This window comes from Euprymna scolopes, chromosome 24 (genome assembly GCF_053919585.1).
Source record: "Euprymna scolopes isolate OS-2025 chromosome 24, ASM5391958v1, whole genome shotgun sequence".
Lineage (NCBI taxonomy): Eukaryota > Metazoa > Mollusca > Cephalopoda > Sepiida > Sepiolidae > Euprymna > Euprymna scolopes.
This window is the reverse complement of record NC_136505.1, coordinates 23,237,087-23,261,888: the sequence shown is the minus strand read 5'-3', so window position 1 is coordinate 23,261,888 and position 24,802 is coordinate 23,237,087. Positions and strand designations below refer to the sequence as shown.

The 24,802-nt window shown below is 36.2% G+C and overlaps 1 protein-coding gene across 2 annotated transcripts in view; it reads right to left on the bottom strand.

Moving 5' to 3' along the window:
• The window catches only part of LOC145246629 (protein TANC2-like), a 1,068,463-nt gene extending 1,044,895 nt beyond the window's left edge, over positions 1-23,568 (bottom strand). For both annotated transcript variants that reach the window (XM_080108301.1, XM_080108302.1), the window contains exon 1: positions 21,627-23,568. In XM_080108301.1, the coding sequence (XP_079964427.1) occupies positions 21,627-23,070 (1,444 nt within the window). In that variant the 5' untranslated portion in view covers positions 23,071-23,568. The remainder of the gene's footprint in view (positions 1-21,626) is intronic.
• Between the last annotated feature and the right edge of the window lie 1,234 nt (positions 23,569-24,802).

Here is a 24,802-nt window from a genome sequence, read left to right as displayed (position 1 = left end):
GAGAAAAGATGAAGAAAAAAAAAAGCAGACAGTCTTTGCATGCGTTCATTTAATACGTGCAATAAGTATATTTTAAATTTTGTGACAGACCAACGAAAATGCTATTGCAAATTAGAGCGTGATATAAATAAAAAATGCCATTTCAAATTGAAACATGACAAACGAAAATGTTATTAAAAATTGAAAATGCTATTTCAACTTTAAGCATGACAAACAAAAGAAAATGCCATTTCAAATTAAAGCGTGACAGACAAACGAAAATGCTATTTCAAATTAGAGCGTGACAGACAAACGAAAATGCTATTTCAAATTAGAGCGTGACAGACAAATGAAATGCTATTTCAAATTAGAGCGTGACATAAACGAAAAAAGCTCTTTCAAATTAGAGTGTGACAGATGAACGAAAATGCTATTTTAAATTAGAGCGTGACATATTAAATACAAAGTGCTATTTCAAATTGAAACATGACAAACGAAAATGCTATTTTATCTTTAAGCATGACAAACAAACGAAAATGACAGACCGAACCCCCTCCTAGAGATACGGATACATGTATATAAAAAAAAAAAAAAAAAATCAGTCTATGAAGAAATTGGTATTAAGTAGAGGAGGAAAAGAGTCATTAGAGTCTGTGGCACCATACTTAACCAAAAGGAATGATTGTTAAATGATTGTAAAGCAGACGAAAATGCATTTTCGTTTCTCTTTTTTTTTCACACAATATAACTGAATACCATGGCGGTGGGTAGTGTAGACATAAGTCAAGTGGTACACGAGTACAAAGAAAAGGAGGAAACGGCGCGCCCTCCAAACTACCTACACTCCCTCCCCCTTTTTATGTGAGAGATAAGAAATTTGAAGAGTTCTGTATATTATGTCTCCCAACTGAACATAGGTCACTTGGACTTCTGATGGGATACGGTTTCGGTTGGGATTCACATGAACAGATTGAGGGGGGGGGGCTTGTGCACTACTGTTATGGGACGATTTTTTTTTAGGGGGGTCGGTTTGGAGAGCGTACAGCAGGGGCAGACAAATGCAATTTCAGAGCAAAATCGAAAATCTCAGCAAATGTCAGCAATAAAACCAAAGAAAGTCTTAATTATCTGAACATTTATTGAATTAAAATAAAATTAATAAAATAGGTTTTATTTATACATAAATAATAAAAAAAAGTTGTTAAAGTGTATGACCTGAAGAAAAGGCCATAATAGTATTTATAGAAAAGACCCAGATTAGCTACATCACATCTGTGAGAGAGAGGTTGCAGAAAAGAAGAAATGATAGTGTTCATTTAAGTATAATGGAATGCCTCAGCCTTCTTATAAACCAGCTTTCTAAGTTTCTGTCTCGGTTCTAGCTCAACTCGTCACAAAGCCGAGCACGCAAATTCAACTCGTCACAAAGCCGAGCACGCAAATTCAACTCGTCACAAAGCCGAGCACGCAAATTCAACTCGTCACAAAGCCGAGCACGCAAATTCAACTCGTCACAAAGCCGAGCACGCAAATTCAACTCGTCACAAAGCCGAGCACGCAAATTCAACTCGTCACAAAGCCGAGCACGCAAATTCAACTCGTCACAAAGCCGAGCACGCAAATTCAACTCGTCACAAAGCCGAGCACGCAAATTCAACTCGTCACAAAGCCGAGCACGCAAATTCAACTCGTCACAAAGCCGAGCACGCAAATTCAACTCGTCACAAAGCCGAGCACGCAAATTCAACTCGTCACAAAGCCGAGCACGCAAATTCAACTCGTCACAAAGCCGAGCACGCAAATTCAACTCGTCACAAAGCTGAGCACGCAAATTCAACTCGTCACAAAACCGAGCACGCAAATTCAACTCGTCACAAAGCCGAGCACGCAAATTCAACTCGTCACAAAGCCGAGCACGCAAATTCAACTCGTCACAAAGCCGAGCACGTAAATTCAACTCGTCACAAAGCTGAGCACGCAAATTCAACTCGTCACAAAGCCGAGCACGCAAATTCAACTCGTCACAAAGCCGAGCACGTAAATTCAACTCGTCACAAAGCCGAGCACGCAAATTCAACTCGTCACAAAGCTGAGCACGCAAATTCAACTCGTCACAAAGCCGAGCACGCAAATTCAACTCGTCACAAAGCCGAGCACGCAAATTCAACTCGTCACAAAGCCGAGCACGCAAATTCAACTCGTCACAAAGCCGAGCACGCAAATTCAACTCGTCACAAAGCCGAGCACGTAAATTCAACTCGTCACAAAGCTGAGCACGCAAATTCAACTCGTCACAAAGCCGAGCATGCAAATTCAACTCGTCACAAAGCCGAGCACGCAAATTCAACTCGTCACAAAGCCGAGCACGCAAATTCAACTCGTCACAAAGCCGAGCACGTAAATTCAACTAGTCACAAAGCCTAGCACGTAAATTCAACTCGTCACAAAACCGAGCACGTAAATTCAACTAGTCACAAAGCCGAGCACGTAAATTCAACTAGTCACAAAGCCGAGCACGTAAATTCAACTAGTCACAAAGCCGAGCACGTAAATTCAACTAGTCACAAAGCTGAGCACGTAAATTCCACTCGTCACAAAGTTGATCACTTAAATACAACTCGTCAAAAACTTGAGCACGTAAATACAATAGTTTATACATAAATAATGAACTACACTGAATACAAAATAAGTATTAGCATGGATGAACAATACTTCTGAAGAAGAAAAGATGATATGTTGACCAAAACGTAGTCGAAAAATAAACAATACTGAAGACAACAGTCCCCCCCCCACAAAAAAAAACAAAAAAAACAATGCAAATAGTACATAACAGTTTTAAAGTTTTATTTTACTTATTATACTACAAAAATGTTTTATTTTACTTATTATACTACAAAAATGGCTTTGTTATTGTAGGGACAATTGTAGTGTGCATGATTAGCGCAGGTGCCATTCACTTAAGAGAAAGAAAGAGAAAAAATTTTAATCTCCAAACCTGACCGATATGACACAAAAAACGTGTCTTATACCAATTGAAACGCGGTTGGGTTTCACAATATAAAACGCCAAAATAAAATATAAACGTTCAGTTGAACGATTATTTTTTGTCCGTGCGACATTGGTACGGTGTACATTTCAATCTGGTGTCAGTTGAAGAAAGCTTGTTTGCGATAACGCCGAAAAGGGAACGGGATAGATTTTTTTTTCTTTTGCGTGTGCTTCAACACGGTGAACTTGGCGATTTGAAAATAATTCTTCTTTGTCTTTAACTCAAACATTCAACGATTAAAGTTAGTTAATTAATTGGTGATATCTTATCAAAGGACATTTGATACTAACCTTTATCTTATAGTGATATTAAAGACAAGTACGGCATCCTCTGCATTTTTTTTTTTTTTAGGCTACGGTGTGGTTGGACAAAATTGTCTAATTAAGATGATTGCCAACGACAGAATGCAAATGAATCTGCATCTACATTTTGCCTAAAGGCATTAGCAGACAATATAATCCTCTAATTACAATTAAAGAATCACTTTGAATCAACTGAAAAAAAAATTACAATCTATCCTTTATCTACTCCTCTTAAATTACAAAGTAAAGATAGTTCGTTTGTTTGTTGTACAGCATTTACCCTAGGCAGGTTGAACTGCCTTCCTCCAAAAGAGAAAGTATCAAGGGAATATTAAATTCACAGGCGGTTCCTAATCAGCTTATCAATTTCGATCATTGATAATTTTTGTCGAGCAGAATTAATATTTTATTCTAATTGGTTAGTATTTCTTGGAAAGAGTGGCAGAATGTTGTTCAAAACAATAAAAGTCAATTTGCACCAGAAATTAATTAATTAATTAATTAATTAGGGGTGGGAATTATTTTAATATGGCAGCCATTTTTTTTTTTTTTTTAATGAGAGGTAAATATATTCGTTAACAAAAAAAAAATTACTTCCCTCAGTTTCAGACAGCAAAATAATTTGGAAAAAAGGGGCATAACTCTGTATTCATCTATATATTATTTTTGTTTGTTTTATTAATGATAATGGTCATGATATACATTTATTATTTCAAAATTATTCTTACTAACAGTGAATTATACCGATTGATTTAGAAAGCACCATAGAATTTCTATAGGGTCTCGCTAGTAATTTTTTTCTACTGGGGGAGGGGGTCACCACTTATCAAGGCTTGAAAGCCACTAGAGGATAAGAGTTAATGAATGTAAGGTAGTAGGTTAGTAATTGTTAATGGTATACATTGGGTAGAATTTGATTATTTATGAGGATGGCTCAACAAGAACTTGTTTACATTGGATTTGAAGGCTACTATGCTGTCTTCAACTGGAAAGCAAGCCAGCAGACAGTTTTGAGAAAGAAGCTTTGTTCATGAAATCTGTGTTTAGATTTAGGCACAGTTAGAGAGTAGGGGAAATCGTATATAGTGGTTGTAGTTAATCGAGTGCTTTTGTGAGGGTTTGGCGAGAGGGAATGAGAGATTAGAATTCAGTAGAGCAAAGACAGGCTCGCAACGTATATTCTGTGGTAAAGAGGTTGCAGGGAAGAGAAAAGGGCATCCACTACTAGGTTTGGAAGACAGTTTTGAACTTTATCAAGGCTGAATAGGGTGCGCCGTACAGATCCTGCCAAGATGTGGCAAGCAGTACTCCATTTTATTAAGCCAGGATCCACTGCCCTAAATCAGTTCTCATGGAAAAGGATTAAACTAATCATGAATCCAGATTAAAAACAAATTGATAAAACGTCTTTGTTCTTTACTGAAAGGGTGGAAAAATGCAGTTTTAATGTAAATTCTTGTTAAGAATTTTAGAGTTAGTAAAATTCTGATCAGGCGAAGAAAAGATTAACAACTTTCAAAATACTCATTAAAATGTATATTTCTCCGATAAAAAAAGAAGTTTATTTTAATCTCGGATTATGAAAACTTTCAAAGTGGAATGATTAAATTGATCTTCGGAGAATTCAGGTCAGTTAAACTGTATTGATCCGTGGATTTTATTCAAAGATGACGATAAGGATGAACGAAAATACATTTTCTATTTTAATTGTCATTTTAAAAGTTTGAGTCGGTTTATAACTTGAAATGAATCAATAAGGAAAAAAAATTTCTACATGACTACATTCCGCTTTTTCTGCAGAGTTATCAAGTGTACAGGATTTGTCGAGAGTAAGACTTGGATTTCATTTCCTAGCGCTGTGTAGGTGAAACTCATTAACAGTAAGTCTTCATATAAAATCGATACATTCTGATTCGGGATATAAGGGGATTCTTGATTAGTTTAAGTGCTAAAATGAGAATTCTAAGTTTCATGGCTTAGAACTCGGGGTCCAATCATCTGCCCATTATTAACAAACACTTGAGATAGAGAAAAAAATATCTAATATTCAAATAGGTAAAGATCTTTAGCTTGAAATAGCAGGGGGGGGGGGACAAAACCAGTATGCCTCCATTCACAGAGAAAATCATGACTCATCAATGATGGGAAATAAAATGGTATTATTGGATCATGGAATCTATGTCAGTTAGCATCATTTATTAGTTATTCGGTTCAAATGAAACAGAAGTGTGTGTGCAATTGACCTAATGGATAATATCACGAACTATGGAATTGGTTGTTAGAAAAACTGGTCGATATTCAATGGAATAGTTTTGTGTTGATACTAACCCTGTAAACGATAAAATGATAAAATCCAAACGTCATTATTATAAAATAATAAGGACCAAACGTCATTATCCTAAAATGATAAAATCCAAACGTCATTATCATAAAATGATAAGATCCAAACGTCATTATTATAAAATAATAAGATCCAAACGTCATTATTATAAAATAATAAAATCCAAACGTCATTATTATAAAATAATAAAATCCAAACGTCATTATTATAAAATAAGATCAAAACGTCATTATTATAAAATAATAAAATCCAAACGTCATTATTATAAAATAATAAAATCCAAACGTCATTATTATAAAATAATAAAATCCAAACGTCATTATTATAAAATAATAAAATCCAAACATCATTATTATAAAATAAGATCCAAACGTCATTATTATAAAATAAGATCCAAACGTCATTATTATAAAATAAGATCCAAACGTCATTATTATAAAATAAGATCCAAACGTCATTATTATAAAATGATAAGATCCAAACGTCATTATTATAAAATGATAAAATCCAAACGTCATTATTATAAAATGATAAAATCCAAACGTCATTATTCTAAAATAATAAAATCCAAACGTCATTATTATAAAATAAGATCCAAACGTCATTATTATAAAATAATAAGATCCAAACGTCATTATTATAAAATGATAAGGTCCAAATGTCATTATTCTAAAATTATAAGGCCCAGACGTCATTATTTTAAAATGATAAAGTTCAAACAATGAGGTTGACCAGTAGTTTAAGAAATTATTGGTTAAATATTTACGCACAAACACACATCTACTGTAAAATTTATATACGACGATTATTATAACAGATCCCAAAACTGCTAACATGGGTTTATGATAGTGTAACTTTACTACTTGAAATGAACTTTTATGACTTTAAAATGTGTGTCAGAATTCGTTGTAAATTTGACCTAGAAGAATTTTGGGATGTTATGCATGTCCTAAGGAATTTTTTATTTTTACATGGAGGTCACCACTTATCAAGGCCCAGAGGCCACTCAGGGATAAGGGTTATTGCGTGTACAAGAATCAATGAGATAGCATTGTAGTAATCATCAGATTTGGAGATTTGATAAAGTGTCGTACTTAAAGGGGCGGTTTGTCAGGAGTTTGTTTATGTTGGACTTGAAGACATCCAAGTTGTAGTCAGGTGGGAAACAGGCGAACGGAAGAGAGTTCCACAATCGTGCACTTCTGAGAAAGAAGCTCTGCTCATGGAATCTACGTTTGGATTTAGGCACAGATAGAGAGTGGGGAAAATTATTGACGGTAGTTTCAGCCAGACGGGTGTTGCTTGTGAAAGATTGGTGAGGGGGGACCAGAGATTGGAGATCAGATGAGCACTTGCCATGGAAATAACAATAAAACAAAGACAGGCTAGCAACGTCTCTTCTGTGGGAGAGAGGTTGCAGGGAAGAGAAAAGGGCATCTCCCACTAAACCACAAAGTCTATTTTGTACTCTGTCAAGGCAGGATAGGCTGTTTTTAGCAGCTCCTGCCCAGATGTGGCAGCAGTACTCCATCCTTGGACGTACTTGGCTTTTATACAGATAGAGAATTGCATCAGTAGTGAGATATCTTCTGGAGCGGTAGAAGGATCGCACCATTTTCCTAGAGTCCCTGGCAACAGATTTGATGCACGTGTTCCATTTCAGATCAGAAGTAAAGGTCAAACCCAGAAGCTTGTCAAAACATGGAGCTTCACCAAGATGAGAGCCATCCATTTCAATTGATGCCAGATGGGGATCAGAGCATTGATGATGTAAAGATAGAAGCTTGGTTTTGGATGCATTAAAAGTGACCAGCCACCTCTTCCCCCATTGTACCACACGCTCAAGATCACAGGAGAGAGAATTAGAGAGAACTTTGTCATTTACGGCCTTTGATGTGTTGCCATAGATGGTCGTGTCATCAGCATAGATATCAACGAATGATTTTAGTATGTGTTTTGGGAGATCATTGATGTAGATCAGGAAGAGAGTTGGGCCCAGGAGGGACTCCAGCATTAATACTGTGGGCCTCTGATTTCTGCCCATCAACCACTACTCTTATGAACCTATCAGAGAGAAATGATTTAATGATTGAGAAACCATTTCCAGTAATACCGTAGCTGGAAATCTTGTGAAGTAGGCCCTTATCGAAGGCTTTTGATATGTCAAGAGCAATTGCCCTGGAAAGGAAACCTTTGTCAAGAGATTCACTAATCCTATGTGATATAACCGTTAGCACATCTAAGAAACGCTCGGAACCTTTAAAAGTATTGCTGAGAAACGAACCACATTTAAGCACCAATATAATAAGAATTATAAAACAAACATTCTTTTTGCTAACTTTGGTAAGACTAAAAACTAAAGAATCCTATTCACATTTGTCTTTTTTCCCAATAATGTCAATGCTAGAATGGTTCATATCATTTTGCCGTCGGGTTAGCCATCTAACTGTAATGCTATCTATGCGTTGGTGGGATATTTGAATCAAATTGGTTTAAAAGTAAAGGTCACAATGAGGCTGAGTGTGCATCTCCAACCCATCTCCGGAGTCAGTGTATGGCATTTCAGCTGAAGTTGGGTAATGACATCATTGGAAAAATCATATAGTTTTCATTGGTTCCTCCATTGGTCATTGTATCAAAGAGGTCACGGAAGTAAAAAGAAACTTTTTTCTTTTTTTTTTTTAAATAAAAAAAAAATGGAAATGATTTTGGCTATTTCTATAACCAGTCTATTATAGTAGAGTCGTCTTGTTGTTTATGTATTCACATATCAATTAATATTTACAAAGGCACGCCGTTTCACAAATTAATTTTCATACTAACAAGTGAAGTATGCATGGTCCCCTGCGAGTGCACACTGAACGAGGCATAAAAAAAAAAATGACCAAGTTCAGCATTTTCCCCCATCCTCAAAAGTCTCCAGGGGATGTCAAATCCTGGTGAAAATGAACAAATCCTGCAGTTTTAGGCCTTAACATATGTAAATTTGAGTTCTGCGCCATGCAAAAAAGAAATGACTAAGTCCATCATTCACCCTCCCCATTTAACCCCAAAAGTTCCCAAAGCCTTAACATATTAAATTTGAATTCAGCACCATGCAAAACTGCTAAATAGACATACACAGAAAATTTTAGATAAATATGGTAAAATAGTCCCAAAAATGGAGTGTTTTTATTAGCCCTAAAAGAGCCCCTGGGGCACACCCAAGAGTTATCATGAAGTATAGACAAACAAAATTCTATAGAAACCAGTTAGTTGCAACTTTTCAGAAAGTTTTATAAAAATCCAAGAAATCATTTTTTTTTTTTTTTTTTTTTTAAAGCACAAAAGTGTAAATTGTAGCCATTTAACCTGAAAGGCATCCCTAGAGGGTGGCATCCGTTCCGTTACGTTTTTACTCATATCATGTTTAATATTTGTGCAAAATTTCAAAAGAATTCCAAGGCGTAGTTATTGAGAAAAGTGCGAACGGATGAACTTGGCGATTTGAACTTATAGGTCTACCCTCCTTTTGTCGGGGGGGGGGGGAACAAAACCGGACGTTTACAAACTTTCACACCAGCAAGAGTTCTACTATTTATTCAAAAGAAATCTACATTCAAGAAATAACCTAACTTGTACATTGCATTTTAAAAAAAATTATTTTAATAGTTAGCTCCATGTTATTAATTTTTGTTGTTATAGGATTGTTTTAATTGTTCTATTTATAAATGTTTAAAATCGAATCATTTAAATTATATTTAATTTATTTTCCATTATTATTAGCCAACACCAGTTGCCTTTAAAAACTAAAGTTTATTTAAGACGCGAGTTATTTCTCCTTTCATCTATGAGAGTTATTTCTGGTTTAATTTTCATAGATGGAAATAGATGCGTTTTATGCTTCAATAAATCCAATGTGGTTTACTTTCAGGAAAATCGTAAGAAATGGGGATATTTGGTATATTTTCAATAGTATGAGACTGACCACCAATATGTTTCAACCTGGCAATGCCAGGTATGTGCAGCTAATTAATAATTCTTCATACTGGATGAAGTTGTCTGCTATTTCAGATGTGAAATGATGAGAGGAAAAAATGAGGCTGCAAGATTTGTGTAAGTAGAATGATGGGCTATTTAGATTAAAAAAAAATAGTTTTCGTTTAATGTGGGGTGAAATTCAGGTCCCTAAAAAAAAAGAAAAATTCTGACAGACCAGGGATAGAAGAGATGAAGTGTAGAGCATAGCATTAGAACAAATTCTACAATTTTCAAATGCTAATGCAATTTCTTTTTCCCTAATGAATTAGTGAAACGCTTTAAAATTACAAGCTTAAGTTTTACATTTTCTGTCCCCCCCCCCACCGCTTCATAATAAATCTTGGGTAATGTCACTAAATCTAGTATTGAGTTGATTTCAAGAAAAAAACATCTGTATACATTAAAAATGTTTTTTTGTTTTTTTTTTGTGTGTGTGTGACATCACATGTGAAGTCATTTCGAGCTAATATTTATTTTAAACAACTAAACACGAGAAATACACGATTTAAATATATAAACATTGCTTAAAAACTAACATGGCTGTCTTGAAGCGGCTTCATATCGACCATGTTAGTTTTTTTTTTTTTTTTTTTTTAGCAATGTTTGCACATTTAAATCATGTGTTTCTCGTGTTTAGTTGTTTAAAATAAAATAAATATTAGCACGAAATGACTCTTCATATAATATTTAAGACACATTATTAAACATGTTTAGTGTCCACACACATTATTAAACATGTTTAATGTCCACAGATATTTTTTTCTGCCAATCATTACCTCCATTTGTTACTCTTTCATGGTAGCTTACCGATTCATCTGCACCTCTCTCTCTCTCTCTCTCTCTCTCTCTCTCTCAAAACCAAAGAACATTTTTTTCATTTCTCGCTCTAAAGGCACTCTCCTGTTTTACACGATGTTTTCATAATGAATCGATTCAACAATTCTTATTTAACAATAAAAGAAATAAGCAACTTCATTCGACAAAATTACGATGAAATAATTGGTTGTCATGGTGAACCAATTAGCCAATCACAATTAGTTTTGAATGCTTCAAGAAAAAGAACATTATCAGTTGCTTTTCTTTTTCTTGAAATGTGTGTTTCTCTGCTAATTAGCAGCAAGGAAAGCACTGATGTTTCCCCCTGGACAATGCTCCTGGGAAATCCTGTTAGGGAATACCCAATTTACAACCTTATCTCCACCAAGTTTATATCAGCATCATCCGACCAGCTACATAAGCTGGAAGATGCTGAAGCAAAGAGTCAATTAATTCAAAATGCTGTGTCCCCCCGCCCCGCTTCATTTATGTTACCGTGCTAAAATAACGTTATTTAGGAAGCCATTCTTAACATGGGGGGAGGGTGTTTTGTAACTATTCTGCACATTCATCTAACAATTCAATCAAAAAAAAATATTGTGAAACCTGAATTTAACTTGAAAATACTATTTATAAAATAGCATGGAAACATAAGTGCATAAACACCGAAAACCATTCTTAACATGAGGAAAGCGAGAGATTTCATAGCATGCTTAAAGTAATTTTTGGTTTCAAATTTTTTTTTCTGGATTTGATAAATTTCAAGCTTTCATTGAAATATGTCGTCCGTTCATATCAGATTGGATAAATGCTTCTGCATGTTCTGGCTGCTTATACAAGCTGCTGGAAGATAAAGGCATGAAGTTGATAGCGATTGGGTTGTAAACTGGGTAAATATCATCCTGTTGAGCAGTCATTTGCATTTTCCATATTTTCTAGTGAAAATTTCATCTCTCCGACCAAAATCATTGAAAAAATTTAATTCTTATACAGCAAGAACTCTTGAAGTATTGTCAGATAATGGATTAAAGAGGTGGGTTTTCACAGTTTATGATATTCTTCCCGTCTAAAAACCATTTTTGAGTTAACTGATGCAAATGCAATAATTGTAGGTGGAGAATATATCACATGGTGTAAGAGGTTTAAGATTCTGATTAAGGTGACTGCGAACGTTTACTATCACTTTAAGCAAGGTCCAATTAACAATCGCATTAATGTATGGAAAACAGTATGAGCTATGGTAAAAAATTAAATGAATCCAAGGCAATGTCTGAAAACATTACAAAATAGCCTCCAGTCTGTAGTGAAATGGGTATGTAAATGGATGGTAACATTTAAGGCTACTAAAATAAAACTCTTTTCCTTCAACAATATATATATATATATATATATATATATATATATATATATATATATATATATATATAAAACAGTAGATGTGTGTGTGTGTGTGTGTGTGTCTCTCTGTCTATGCGTAAATAATTAACCAATAAACTCTTAAACTACAGGGTGGAATGATAAAATTGTCTGCCAATGTGCCTTGTTCCTATTTACTTTGCCTCCCCACGAGGGCAGAGTTAGACACCAGGGTCGTTTTTTAATGTGGAGAAAAGGAACAAAAATAAAAATTGTGTCAGTAATGAAGGATCCATTAACCGAGAACAAAAAAATTTAAGTGAAGCATTAGAACAGGTACTACACTTTGAGATATTAAATCCTTTATTCAGCCTAAAATTACTAAGTTCCAACTGAAAAGGCCAACTCAAAAGGGTTGTTGGTCATCCTTGTCACTCCAGAACTAAAAACTTTCTTAGCTAGTATCTTCTTTCACCATAATACCGTATTCACCCTTTCGTATTGGGGATGTCCTACTTAAAACCCAATTGTTTAAAACATTTTTTATTTACTACACTGTGATCTTGGCCTGGAGTAAAAAAGAAAAAAAAATTACTATAAGCAAGATTTACAAAAGATTTTCACTACAAACAACAGATGCAGATCAAACATAATCCAGTGTAGAACCATATGAAAATAAAATGCCACAAAAATGGTTGCCATCGTCTCAAGTTAAAATAACTGAAACTTTGCTTAATGGCCGATCAACACTTTTGGGTCATCTTTTGTTTAAAATTTAGCAACCAGTGCTCAACAGTCTAACCAGTTGATCTATAAACAAAGAAGCTGTAAAGAATAGAAAGTCGGTTCATAAAAAAGGCCGGGATGTTCAATTATCTCAGCTAAGAAATTCTATTCCGATTGGCTGTTAGTTCATAAATGCAAAGTCTACTAGCATACGCCTTGTTTGAATTAATCAATATTTATCAACTGTTGGAACATTAGGACCGCTAAATACCAGTGTGATTTTACATTTTGAATGTTTAGACATGAGGGTTGATAATTTGTATTGTTTTGATTATGCAAACTATTTGGGTCACCAGTTGTGAGCAATTCATTGTATGCGATTAATTTAACACAAGTTGCTATGTTATTCATAGCCGTGGGGTGGGGGGGGGGAATTGAAAGTTCATACGCTTTCAAACAGTATCATATGTAGGACGACAGTAGATTTGATTAAATGTGAACCCTATATCAGAGATTTAATAGGGTGTTAAGGGTACTATGCACCTCCGATATGTTGTGGGATCACAAGACGTCTGCAAGGACTCATGATGTAATAAAGTAAAAAGCAAAATTCAGGTCTAAGTGAAACTCATCTTGGGGTCAAATGTTCAATCTGCAGTGTAGGCAATACCAAGTACTTACCTGGCACAGGCCAGAATTAGAGTGTAGTATCTGTTCTGATGCTATACTCAAATTAATTTGTCCTTAGTCAATGGAGAGGGAAACCTTTCTATACTAAGGCAATTTTATTTTTGTCTACTTCCAGAGTGCCCCTTTTGGGGGAGTTGGTTTCTCCCACATTAAAAATGACCTTGTGTCACATTTTGCTTTCGTGTAGAAGCAAATATCTATATTCGACTTTTATCCGGTCATGGCTGAAGGAAGAAGAGCATGCTACTCCCATGGATTAAATAAAGAGTCCATTCAAAATTGAGTGCAGATTTCAGAGTTTCACAATATACATCTGAAGAATGTCGGAGGGTTCATCGGCTGAAACATTGTGAAAATAAGACTCAATGAGAACAGTGGTCCGAATAATCATAAGAATTTTTTTTCTTTTTTTCTCTAAAAAATATAGAAATCGCTCTAGACAAGGCATGAAGCCACATAGTGTAAAGAGTTTAAAAAAAAAGAAAAAAAGAATACCTCAAGGTCAAAAACTAGCTAGTAATAAGTGTTAGATGCATAGATTCTGACCCAGAAAACAGCAACTCTTCATCCTCACCGCTCATGGAATGTGAGGACTAAAGGAGAAGATAAGGGAAGCGAGTGTTATGAGGATGTTAATCAAAATTCCACTCTCTATTCGCCTTAATTATCAATCTTCACCTAATGAGAATTGATATTCTGTGAAAATACGAAGTTTTACCGGATGTCGGCACAGAATCGAATCGGTCCACAAGAGCAAGCAATGCATTTGACAATTTTGTATTCTTCAACCTGATTCGCAGGATAACAAGAACAAAAGCCAGTCGAGATGATATTGTCGCCAGATTAAGTAATCCGATAAGAAGTAACGTTTCAAATTAGTTCCTTCCATGGAATAAGGTAATAAGGTAATAAGACCCTGTCCGAACGATGACAGTCACCCCTGTCAAAGCAAATCGCTTCAAACGAGATGGAAACAGAACCCAACCGGCACAAATACAGACATCACACTATCCTTGTTGCTGAGCAACATTAAATTACAAGAAAATCTCTCGTAAATAATCAATGAATACAAAAAAATACAAAAATGCTCACTTTTGTGACGATATCATTTGAATATTGTTTCTAAATAAAGGGATGGGTTGGTAATATATACCCTCAAACTAAAAGGTAACCGATGTATTTGACAGTCCCAAATGTCTGTCCCCAGAAAATTTAGGTCATGTGATATTTTTGTAGACGGTGTAATCTAAAAAAAAGAAAAGAAAAAACCTAACCCCGTCTGGGATTACCAGGCGCTATTTTATGAACAGGATAAAGAACAGAAAATAATTAATTCCAAATTAGGTACTTCTGCATTTATCAACCCGCGATTTCCATAAAGTTACTGGCAGATGACAGAAAGAACTGAAAACGGTCGACAAGTAGTTTTCTGGATATTAAGATATCTTTTTCCAATGTATTACTTAATGAATTTCACTGGTTGTCGTCATTCTTAACATGGAGGGAGGTTGTAACAAGACTCGTCCGGCAATTTCTGGTTCTTCCCATCATCTGCCGAGCTTACAGAGAGAGAGAGAGAGAGAGAGAGAGAAAGAGAGACGACAAGAAAGAGGGAGCAAGAAAGAAAGAGAGAGAGAGAGACAACAAGAAATAACACGAGACGGAGAGTCGACGAGAGACGGAGAGACACGACAAAAGAGGGAGAGACACGACAAAAGAGGGAGAGACACGACAAAAGAGGGAGAGACGACAAGAAACACAACAAAAGAGGGATAGACAAGAGAGAGGAAGAGACGACAAGAGAGAGGGGGAGAAGAGAGCAAGAGAGACGATAGCAAGAAAGCGAGCGAGACAGGTGAGAGAGAGAGAGAGAGAGAGAGCGAGAAAGAAAGCAAGAAAGAGAGCACAAGATGGTGAGAGGTCAAGGGTGAGATAGTAAGAGAGAGAAAAGAGAAAAACAAAAAGAGAGCAAAAGAAAATGCAAACAAACAAAAAAGTGCAAAAGCACAATAATGAAGAGGCATGAGTAAGGAGGAAGACACACAAGAATGAGAGTACAGAAAAGTGAGAATGCATGAGTGATGAGAAGAACGTACAAGAGTGGCACAGAGAGCATTGGAGTGAAGGTGCACGTGGATAAAAGAAGGAGAGTACAAGAGCAAAACTGCACGAGAGAGAATGCACAAAATCGAGATCTTACTAATGCAGAAGAGAGAGAGAAAGAGACAACGTTAGAAATCTTACTGACAATTTGTCGCTCTGCATGGCAGAGTGTAAATTTGGAAACATTGTTGCTCTACTTACGAATTAAAATCTGACTGCTCAGCTTTTTTTGCCCCAGATTCCCACGTTTCTTATTCTGGCTTATTGCTTAGATACACTAGATGCTATGCACCAGTTTTCACATATTAACGGGGTCACCTGAGGAGGCATAAATCCCACTAAAACTGTTCAGCTTTTGATTTTGACGAGATTTAAAATGCAAGTAAAACATACACATATCCCCAGAATCCAATAAAATTTGGATTTGGTCTGAGATGAAAACGACAGAACCAGTGCTTGGATGAACGTGTTAAAATAAATAAAACAGAAGAGGAGGACCAATGATCTCCATCTCAAACGCCCCACATTTTTAAGAGTCCTTTAGTCTTCACGTTCCATGAGCGATGTTTCTGACAATGGGGGCTAGTATTGCCGTTTTCTGAATCCGAGTCTATTCCATCCAACACTTATCGTTGACAAGTTGTTAACCTTTAAGTATTATATTTTTAAAGCTCCTTACATTAAGTGGCTTCATGCCTTATCTGGAGCGATTTCAATAAAAATAGAAATGCAAAACGTGTTCAAATATTTTTTTTCCAAGTGTAGTATCTGTTTTCAGTCAGATTAGAAAGCCTTCGAAACTGCAGTAATTTTTTAAAAATTATTGTTCCCATCTATTGTGTCCCTTTTTCAGATGGATTTTCTCCACATTAAAAACTTATTTTGTGGCTAACATTGCCCTCGTGAGGAGGCAAGTATATATGGACCCCTCTTATGCAAGTTTCGAAATATTTTAATTCTTTCAGCTCATAATGTTAGCCATATAAGCATTAACTTGCAGTTTAGTCCCCCTACTTACCATACAGTAATAAATTATTGATTAGTTTGAAGTATTTTGAGAGTCAACTTGTTGCACTGATTAGTCCAAAGATGTCCCAGCAGTATTATGATCCTAATCTGGAACGCTTATTTCAGCCATTATTCCTGTACTCGCTGACATGCATATTTAACAACATTTTGTACTTCCATCCTGCGTATTTCTCCAGCAAGGGTCTTTTGTAAATGGATTGGTGTGCACCAGCTCAGTGAGAACTTTTCGGTTTTGATTTAAGGATTTGAAGTACCCATAACATTTTTTGTTGGAACAGTATAGGGAACACACACGCACACACAAGAGTCACAGAGAACATGAGAGAGAGAGAGAGAGAGAAGCAATAGTGCTCATGTACACGAGAGCAAGAACTAGAGCAAAAATTCCTGAGAGTGCACAAGAAGACATGCCCTTGTGCATATGCACAAGAGCACAGGGCAAACATGTCTGCACAAGTACAAGAACTAAAGTGTAAATTTACAAGAGCGATGGGGTGTATGCAAGAGAGCATGCATAAGAAAGAATGAAAACCCTGTGAGAGAGAGAAAACCAGTGTGTGAGAGAAAGAGAAAGAGAGAAAACCAGTGTGTGAGAGAAAGAGAAAGAGAGAAAACCAGTGTGTAAGAGAAAGAGAGAAAACCAGTGTGTGAGAGAAAGAGAAAGAGAGAAAACCAGTGTGTGAGAGAAAGAGAAAGAGAGAAAACCAGCGTGTGTAAGAAAGAGAAAGAGAGAAAACCAGCGTGTGTGAGAAAGAGAGAAAACCAGCGTGTGTGAGAAAGAGAGAAAACCAGCGTGTGTGAGAAAGAGAGAAAACCAGCGTGTGTGAGAAAGAGAGAAAACCAGCATGTGTGAGAAAGAGAGAAAACCAGCATGTGTGAGAAAGAGAGAAAACCAGCATGTGTGAGAAAGAGAGAAAACCAGCATGTGTGAGAAAGAGAGAAAACCAGCATGTGTGAGAAAGAGAGAAAACCAGCATGTGTGAGAAAGAGAGAAAACCAGCATGTGTGAGAAAGAGAGAAAACCAGCATGTGTGAGAAAGAGAGAAAACCAGCATGTGTGAGAAAGAGAGAAAACCAGCATGTGTGAGAAAGAGAGAAAACCAGCATGTGTGAGAAAGAGAGAAAACCAGCATGTGTGAGAAAGAGAGAAAACCAGCATGTGTGAGAAAGAGAGAAAACCAGCATGTGTGAGAAAGAGAGAAAACCAGCATGTGTGAGAAAGAGAGAAAACCAGCATGTGTGAGAAAGAGAGAAAACCAGCATGTGTGAGAAAGAGAGAAAACCAGCATGTGTGAGAAAGAGAGAAAACCAGCATGTGTGAGAAAGAGAGAAAACCAGCATGTGTGAGAAAGAGAGAAAACCAGCATGTGTGAGAAAGAGAGAAAACCAGCATGTGTGAGAAAGAGAGAAAACCAGCATGTGTGAGAAAGAGAGAAAACCAGCATGTGTGAGAAAGAGAGAAAACCAGCATGTGTGAGAAAGAGAGAAAACCAGCATGTGTGAGAAAGAGAGAAAACCAGCAAGTGTGAGAAAGAGAGAAAACCAGCATGTGTGAGAAAGAGAGAAAACCAGCATGTGTGAGAAAGAGAGAAAACCAGCATGTGTGAGAAAGAGAGAAAACCAGCATGTGTGAGAAAGAGAGAAAACCAGCATGTGTGAGAAAGAGAGAAAACCAGCATGTGTGAGAAAGAGAGAAAACCAGCATGTGTGAGAAAGAGAGAAAACCAGCATGTGTGAGAAAGAGAGAAAACCAGCATGTGTGAGAAAGAGAGAAAACCAGCATGTGTGAGAAAGAGAGAAAACCAGCATGTGTGAGAAAGAGAGAAAACCAGCATGTGTGAGAAAGAGAGAGAGAGAGAAAGGGAGAAAACCAGCGTGAGAGAGAGAAAGGGAGAAAACCAGCGTGAGAGAGAGAAAGGGAGAAAACCAGCGTGTTTTTCTGAGAGAGAGAACCAGTGTGTGTGTGTATGAGAAAGAGAGGAAGGGAGAGCTGTGGATAGTGACAACATATCGCAATCAGTAGTGTATTGGTATTATCTCCACATTTCCCTTTTCCTTAGACTAATTGCCTTAGCAAGACTTGGGACTAATCCTACTATTTAACCAAAAGCTGGAAAAAAGATAGATGCATCCATATTTTTCCCCAAGAATATTAAAGTTATAAAATAATCAAAACCGTAGTCGAACACGATAGACTGGGCCAAAATCCGCATTATTAACCACTGCACCAATCTCACATTTCTTTAAAAACTCAATGTATGAAAATATTTTGTGAAAAAATCCATTTTTTTTTCTAACTGGGAGTCACCACTTATCAAGACCCGAAGGCCACTCGAAGATAAGGGTTAATGAATGTAAGGTAAGAGTGTAGTAATCGTTAATGGTGTAAATTGGGTAGAATTTGATTATTTATGGAGTTGGCTCAACAAGAACTTGTTTACATTGGATTTGAAGGCTACCACGTTGTAATCGAGAAGCAGGCCAGAGGAATAGTTCTACAGGCAACCAATTCTAGGAAAGAAGCTTTGTTTTGTTTGCGGTGTTTAGATTTAGGCACAGTTAAAGAGGGGGGGGGTCGTATATAGTGGTTGTAGCAGTAGAGTGTTTTTTGTAAAAGTTAGCAAGAGGGAAACAGATTAGGGCTCAGTCGAGCACTTGCCATGAAAATAATACAAATTAACAAAATGTCACTCCCAATTTTTTTTTTTCTGTTCAGAAAAGTAAATATGGTTTTCTGTCACGAGAATGATACAAAGGATGTGTAAGGTGAGTTTTGAAAACTGATGACCTGATAAGAAGAGTAAATATGGATAATGTAGAAAAATGTATGCAGAACAGGAGACTTCATTGGTTTGGGCACATTGAAAGTGTGGCGAGTGCTTGAGTTAGCAGATTTAGAACAGTTGATATAGCAGAGTCAGTTGGCAAGGAAAACATGGAAAGCGGGAACAACAAGGATTGATTTGTGAGAAAGAGGGGTAAATAAATATGTGATCGGAGATAGGTTTGTTTAGAAGCCAATTTCTAGAAGCTGTCTAACATATGCCGCGATAGAAAACACATTAAACCAACAATGTTCAAATCTAAAAATATGCCTTGCATGTTGATGCGATAAAGTTAGTTTGGTATGGCGCTTTTCAGTCTTGACAGACTATGGATGCCTGCATGTGTAATGGTGAAGCAAGGGTTGGGCAATATCACCTTATTCCTCGCGTGAGCAGACATTACTTGATTTTAGTGGCAAGGAGAGGTTCAGGGCGACCGGAAACAATGCTAAGTGAAGTGCACATACAACACCTGGGATTGCTACATGGTCACCCATTTTAGCACTGATCAGGTTCAACATTTCTTAAAGAGAAATCAATAAAAATAAGGAAATAAATGAAAAAATAGGTTGAAACAATCACAACACCTTAGAACTCATCAAAACTTCAAATAATAAAACAAAAAATTGCGAATCCCCAATGGTTTTCAGGCCTCTAATACATGATATCAAGCATCTGGAGAGAGCTCAAAGACTGGCTATTCGAATGGTGCAGGGTCTATCGGATCTGCCCTAAGAAAGCCAACTCAAAAGGCTTAACCCTTTTCTCCGTTGAGCGCAGACGGTGACCTTATTTTGACCTACAATCTTATCAATGGACATTATGATATACTTCAGGACCTCTTATTCGCTGCTGCGCTAGAAAGTGGTCTATGCAGACAATGTAGGAAACTTTTTAACCAGCGATTTTAATTGAACTGAAAGAGGACTGCTTTCTCAATCAGAAAGCCAGGACTTGGAATAGACTTGCAAGGGAGGTAATAAAGGCAGGACCTTGGAATAGACTTGCAAGGGAGGTAATAAAGGCAACAATCCAAGGTAAATTTGGACTAATGTGTTCTCTTCTCTGTAAATTTCTACCACCTTTTCCTTACATGGCATTAAAGCACGATTGTTTCTTTTTTTTTTTTTTTTTTGTCAAACAAATTGAATTGAAAAAGAATTCAAAAAATTCTTTGCACTCCCTTCATGAGAGGATAAAAATTAGCAAAGAATACATCAATGATTAGCACAAATTTGGTCAAAAAAAAAAAAAAAAAAAAAAAAAACTTGGTTTAATAGATACGTATATCCGATAATTATCTCCGGAAGTGAAGTATGGGTGTACAATGCTACTACCACAAGGATTCATTTAATGTAAAATGGAGTGATCCAAGTTTAATAGCAGCTTAAACAGGAAAAGCAAAACTTGGTCAATTTCAAACTGGATTATATGATATGGTCAAAACTATTAATAAGGCCAACGTTTTGGCCACATCTCTCATAGTTATTTTTTTTTTTATTATTCAATAAAATAAATTGAAATATTTTGTCTTGGAGGAACAGGTGAACTATCAGAGTGATGGATTGGATTCCAAGAAAATGAAAAAAACTAGATAATGGATAAGTATAAGATAGTGTGTGGATCTTGGGATCCACATGAGCCAGCATGTGTTTTATTTCTGCCCTGTTAAAAAGAATGACAACACCGATATATAAAAATATATCTTTCTTCTTGATGACAATTATGGATGGTTAATTGTTAGAAGGGAGATGCACGCACGGGAATTCGATGGGTCGATTTTTCTCGAGCTAAATCGTCAATAAACAATATCCTTTTTGGTTGTTATTATATAACCAGTTGTGACTACCTGAAACTCCCCTTTTTTGGGATGGCATTATCAGGTGTTTTATTCAGCCATTATTGTCTTACTAGATTGACCTGACTTTGATTACACCTGTGTAACCTTGTGCCAAAAAATAACCATTCAAATGTCATACTTTTAATTTATCTACTTTTTGACAATTGATCAAGTTTGTTTCTTCATGCAAGTGCCTGTGTCAGATTTATAATTTTTATTCAAATCACCTTTTGGTACATTTGATAATTATTCTGTGGTTTCTTATATTTGTCATCAGGTACACACTTTTGTCAAAATGATGTCTCGATACACACAGTCTAGATATTCAACATGTGGTCAAAACATGCAGAGGATGTGAATCAGCTGAAGGTTCCTGCAATAAGAGCGAAAGTATGCGGATTTGGAAAGTTACAGGTCAAACAAAAACTTGGATCTATTTTTCGATCCACTTTATATAAAATCAGCCTCTTCATGAGATGCAAAAAAAAAAACAAAAAAAAAAAAACACTGAATAAAAATCTTGAAAAATATTTTTAAAATTACAACTTACCATTTTTATTCTGGCCAGAGTAAAGACCAGATCCTTTACCGTCTGAAGATACATCCATTAAATTATTAGAACACAAATCTCCAAGAGACATATTATAATTCCATGCCCGTTCTTTGGGCTGAGGTGATAGTTTGGGTTTCAAAGCCATCATTGTAGACTCTGAGGACTTCTTGGCAAATTTGCGAACACAAAAGGGGCTGTAGTGAATGAGGATTTCCCGATTATCAGCGCCACTAATTCCTTGCGGCAAATTCCAAGACATCGGCTGATGGCTCACATAACCAGAAGCATTGGAAATACTATGACTCCGTTTCCGCAAGAAATCGGCTTCAAATTTATCCATATTTGGACTCTGCAAGAATGATGGTAGAAGTTGCCGCTCCGCTTTACTTTGCAGCAAAAACTCCGCACTGCAGTTTGGAACGCTGGAACTGAGAATCTTCTCTTCGTGAATGTCAGGAAGAAACTTTTTTCCTTTCCAGGTTTTCGGATTCATTTTACTCGGACTTTCTTTAAATGGAGGGAGAATCACTTCATCTGCAGCAACCTTTTCTTTCAGTCCTTTTCCCATTAATTCCCCTCGGAGATAAAGTTGCTCATTATTTAAATTCTGTTGTTCATGGGACATTGCCTGGTGATACGGGTCCAGTTCAACATAGTCCCCTCCAGCTGCGTAATTGCTAATGACTGTGCACGTCTCTTGACTATACTTTTCTTTTGCAACTGGAGTGAACTGCTGCTTTCTTCGGAGATTGGCACTAGCAGCTCCCATCACAACCCGGCTACGACCTTTACGACCGATTTCAATAATCGATGTAGAATTTGTCCGTTGTCGAAAACCTTCATTGAAGAAATCATCATTGGATTCGAGATCCATGTCATCTTTTAAGTGCACCGGAAACTCCCTAGGTAAAAATACGGATTTCTCAACAGTCATGTTTGAGCGTTTATTAATGTTGACTCTCTTATCCCGCTGTAGTTCCATCTTTCTGGTCACCGAATATCGTCCAGACCAATTGACCATATTCTGTCGATTCAAACTTGGATCTGCGCTATCCTGTATTTGAATATGTGGTATTCTCCAAGACCCAGGTCCTGGTCCATAATTGAATTCTTTAGACCCTACTGCCCAGGAAGGAGACTGGCCAACTTGACTCACGTTTGACATGGAACTACTGAATCCATGTGGACCCACGTCTACTGGTCGGATTTCCTGGGGTTTAGGTTTGTTAAGAACACCTGGTAGTCGAAATTTGCTAACCGATATCTGGCGATCTTGGGATTGGCTTGGATGTTGAGAGAGCGACATGGTCCGATGTCTGGACCCTTTTAAGCCAGATAAGGTCGGAGAACCCATATTTCCTGTAAAAGACCAACTACGATCTCGTCTTTCTCCAGAAAGACCATCGTGTCGGTCCATAAGCAATGAGGACTTGTTACCCATTTTAAAATGTGATAGTGAGGGGGGGGGGGCAAAATATTAAGCAAATTTAAAATTTGCAATTAAAACAAATGTAAGAAAATGTTTCAAATCAAAGAGAAATAGAAACTACTTTTAAACAAAAAGGGGTTGCTATGGAAACTTGGTATGTTCCATGCTGTCTTCCTAAGTCGGAAATTTAGGAGGATAATTTTTTACTACGAAAACTAACATTAGAGTTCGTGGCCATTATTGTTGCTAAAAAGAGAAACTAATTCTTGATGAATTCTGGATACCAGAAAAAATTGGTCAAATTAAAATCTCATTGAAAAATAAAAAAAAGCAAAATGATTATAATAAAAAAAAACCATACGATTTAAAAATAAAAATTACATAAAGTTCAAGTAATTTCTGTTTTCATGAATTGAACTGACATTTTTAGATAACTCATTTGTAAAAAATTAAAAAAAAGTTAAAAAAAAAAAAAAATCAAATTAAATTGTTTTTGTAAATTTTAGAAATGTTTTAACTTTGGAAATCCTACTGGGACACATTAATATTGACATCCCCCTGAAATAATATAGATACATTAAAAAGTAAAGAAGTTTGGGTGTAACCGACGCCAACAACCTGTTCCCGACTGGTTATAGTTACGTTTAAAAGTTCTTTTTATCGTCCATTTCATGGGAGGGGGTCAATGACAGGAATTATTAAATAAAATAACCAACACGAAATAATTTATTTCATTGGAAATAAAGAAAAAGGATAGAAATATTAAATAAATACAAACGAAAATAGATTTTGTGTGTGTGTGGTTTCTTTTACGCCAAAAATATAAGTAATAATTTATAATTATTAGAACTATTTCTTTTAATTATTGTGCATATAAAAAAAATTCGGAAAACTATATAGTCTAATATGCAATAACAAATAACAATATTTAAGACAAGAAGGACAGGGGGTATATCAATAGAGAATGGGGTTGCGTCCTTTACCGTTATCAACTCCTTAAACTGAGGAGTAGCCGACTGGGCCGGAATGATAAAGACAGGTTCTTGTTGGATTCTTATCTTTAAAATATTGTCTTACCTGATGAGGCCACTTTTTTCTTTTTCTTTTGGCGTGTGTAAACCTTTCAGAACAATGGATTATTGTCTTATTTTTATATGCAGAGACAAATGAACAGCCGTCAAGGGGAGGGGAGAAAACCACTGCAATTGTACTTTTATTGTGTATTGTTATTTAATTTTGGTGTGACATACCGCGTCGTCTTTAGTTCGTAATAGTAAAGGATTAGTTGATGAATGACAAGGTTTTGTTGTTGATATATTCTTTTTTAAGCAAGCGTTATGATTATGTTAATACATCGTCGTCCTCGTGGTTGGTACGGTGGTCTGTGTTTTCTATAGCTTTATCCTTCTGGAAGACAGGGAACAGCTGACACCATGTTGCACGTGAAAATACGATGATATAAGAAATATATATATATATATCAGGCACTTCTTCACTGACTATTTTGACACTAACGTCCTTTTCTTTCTTCACCTCCAAATAATAAGAAAGGATGTCGTGAATTAGAAGGAGGAGAAAAAAAACCTAAAGAAACGTTACCTTTGGTTGTCTTCTTTAGAAGTTTACGGTTGCGGTGTTTTCTTCTTTTTTTTTTTTACAACAGACATGCGAGAGGGCACCTGCTACGTACGTGGTTTCTGAAGAAAATCCGTTCTTTCCCCCCCTTTCCCCTTATTTTTATTAT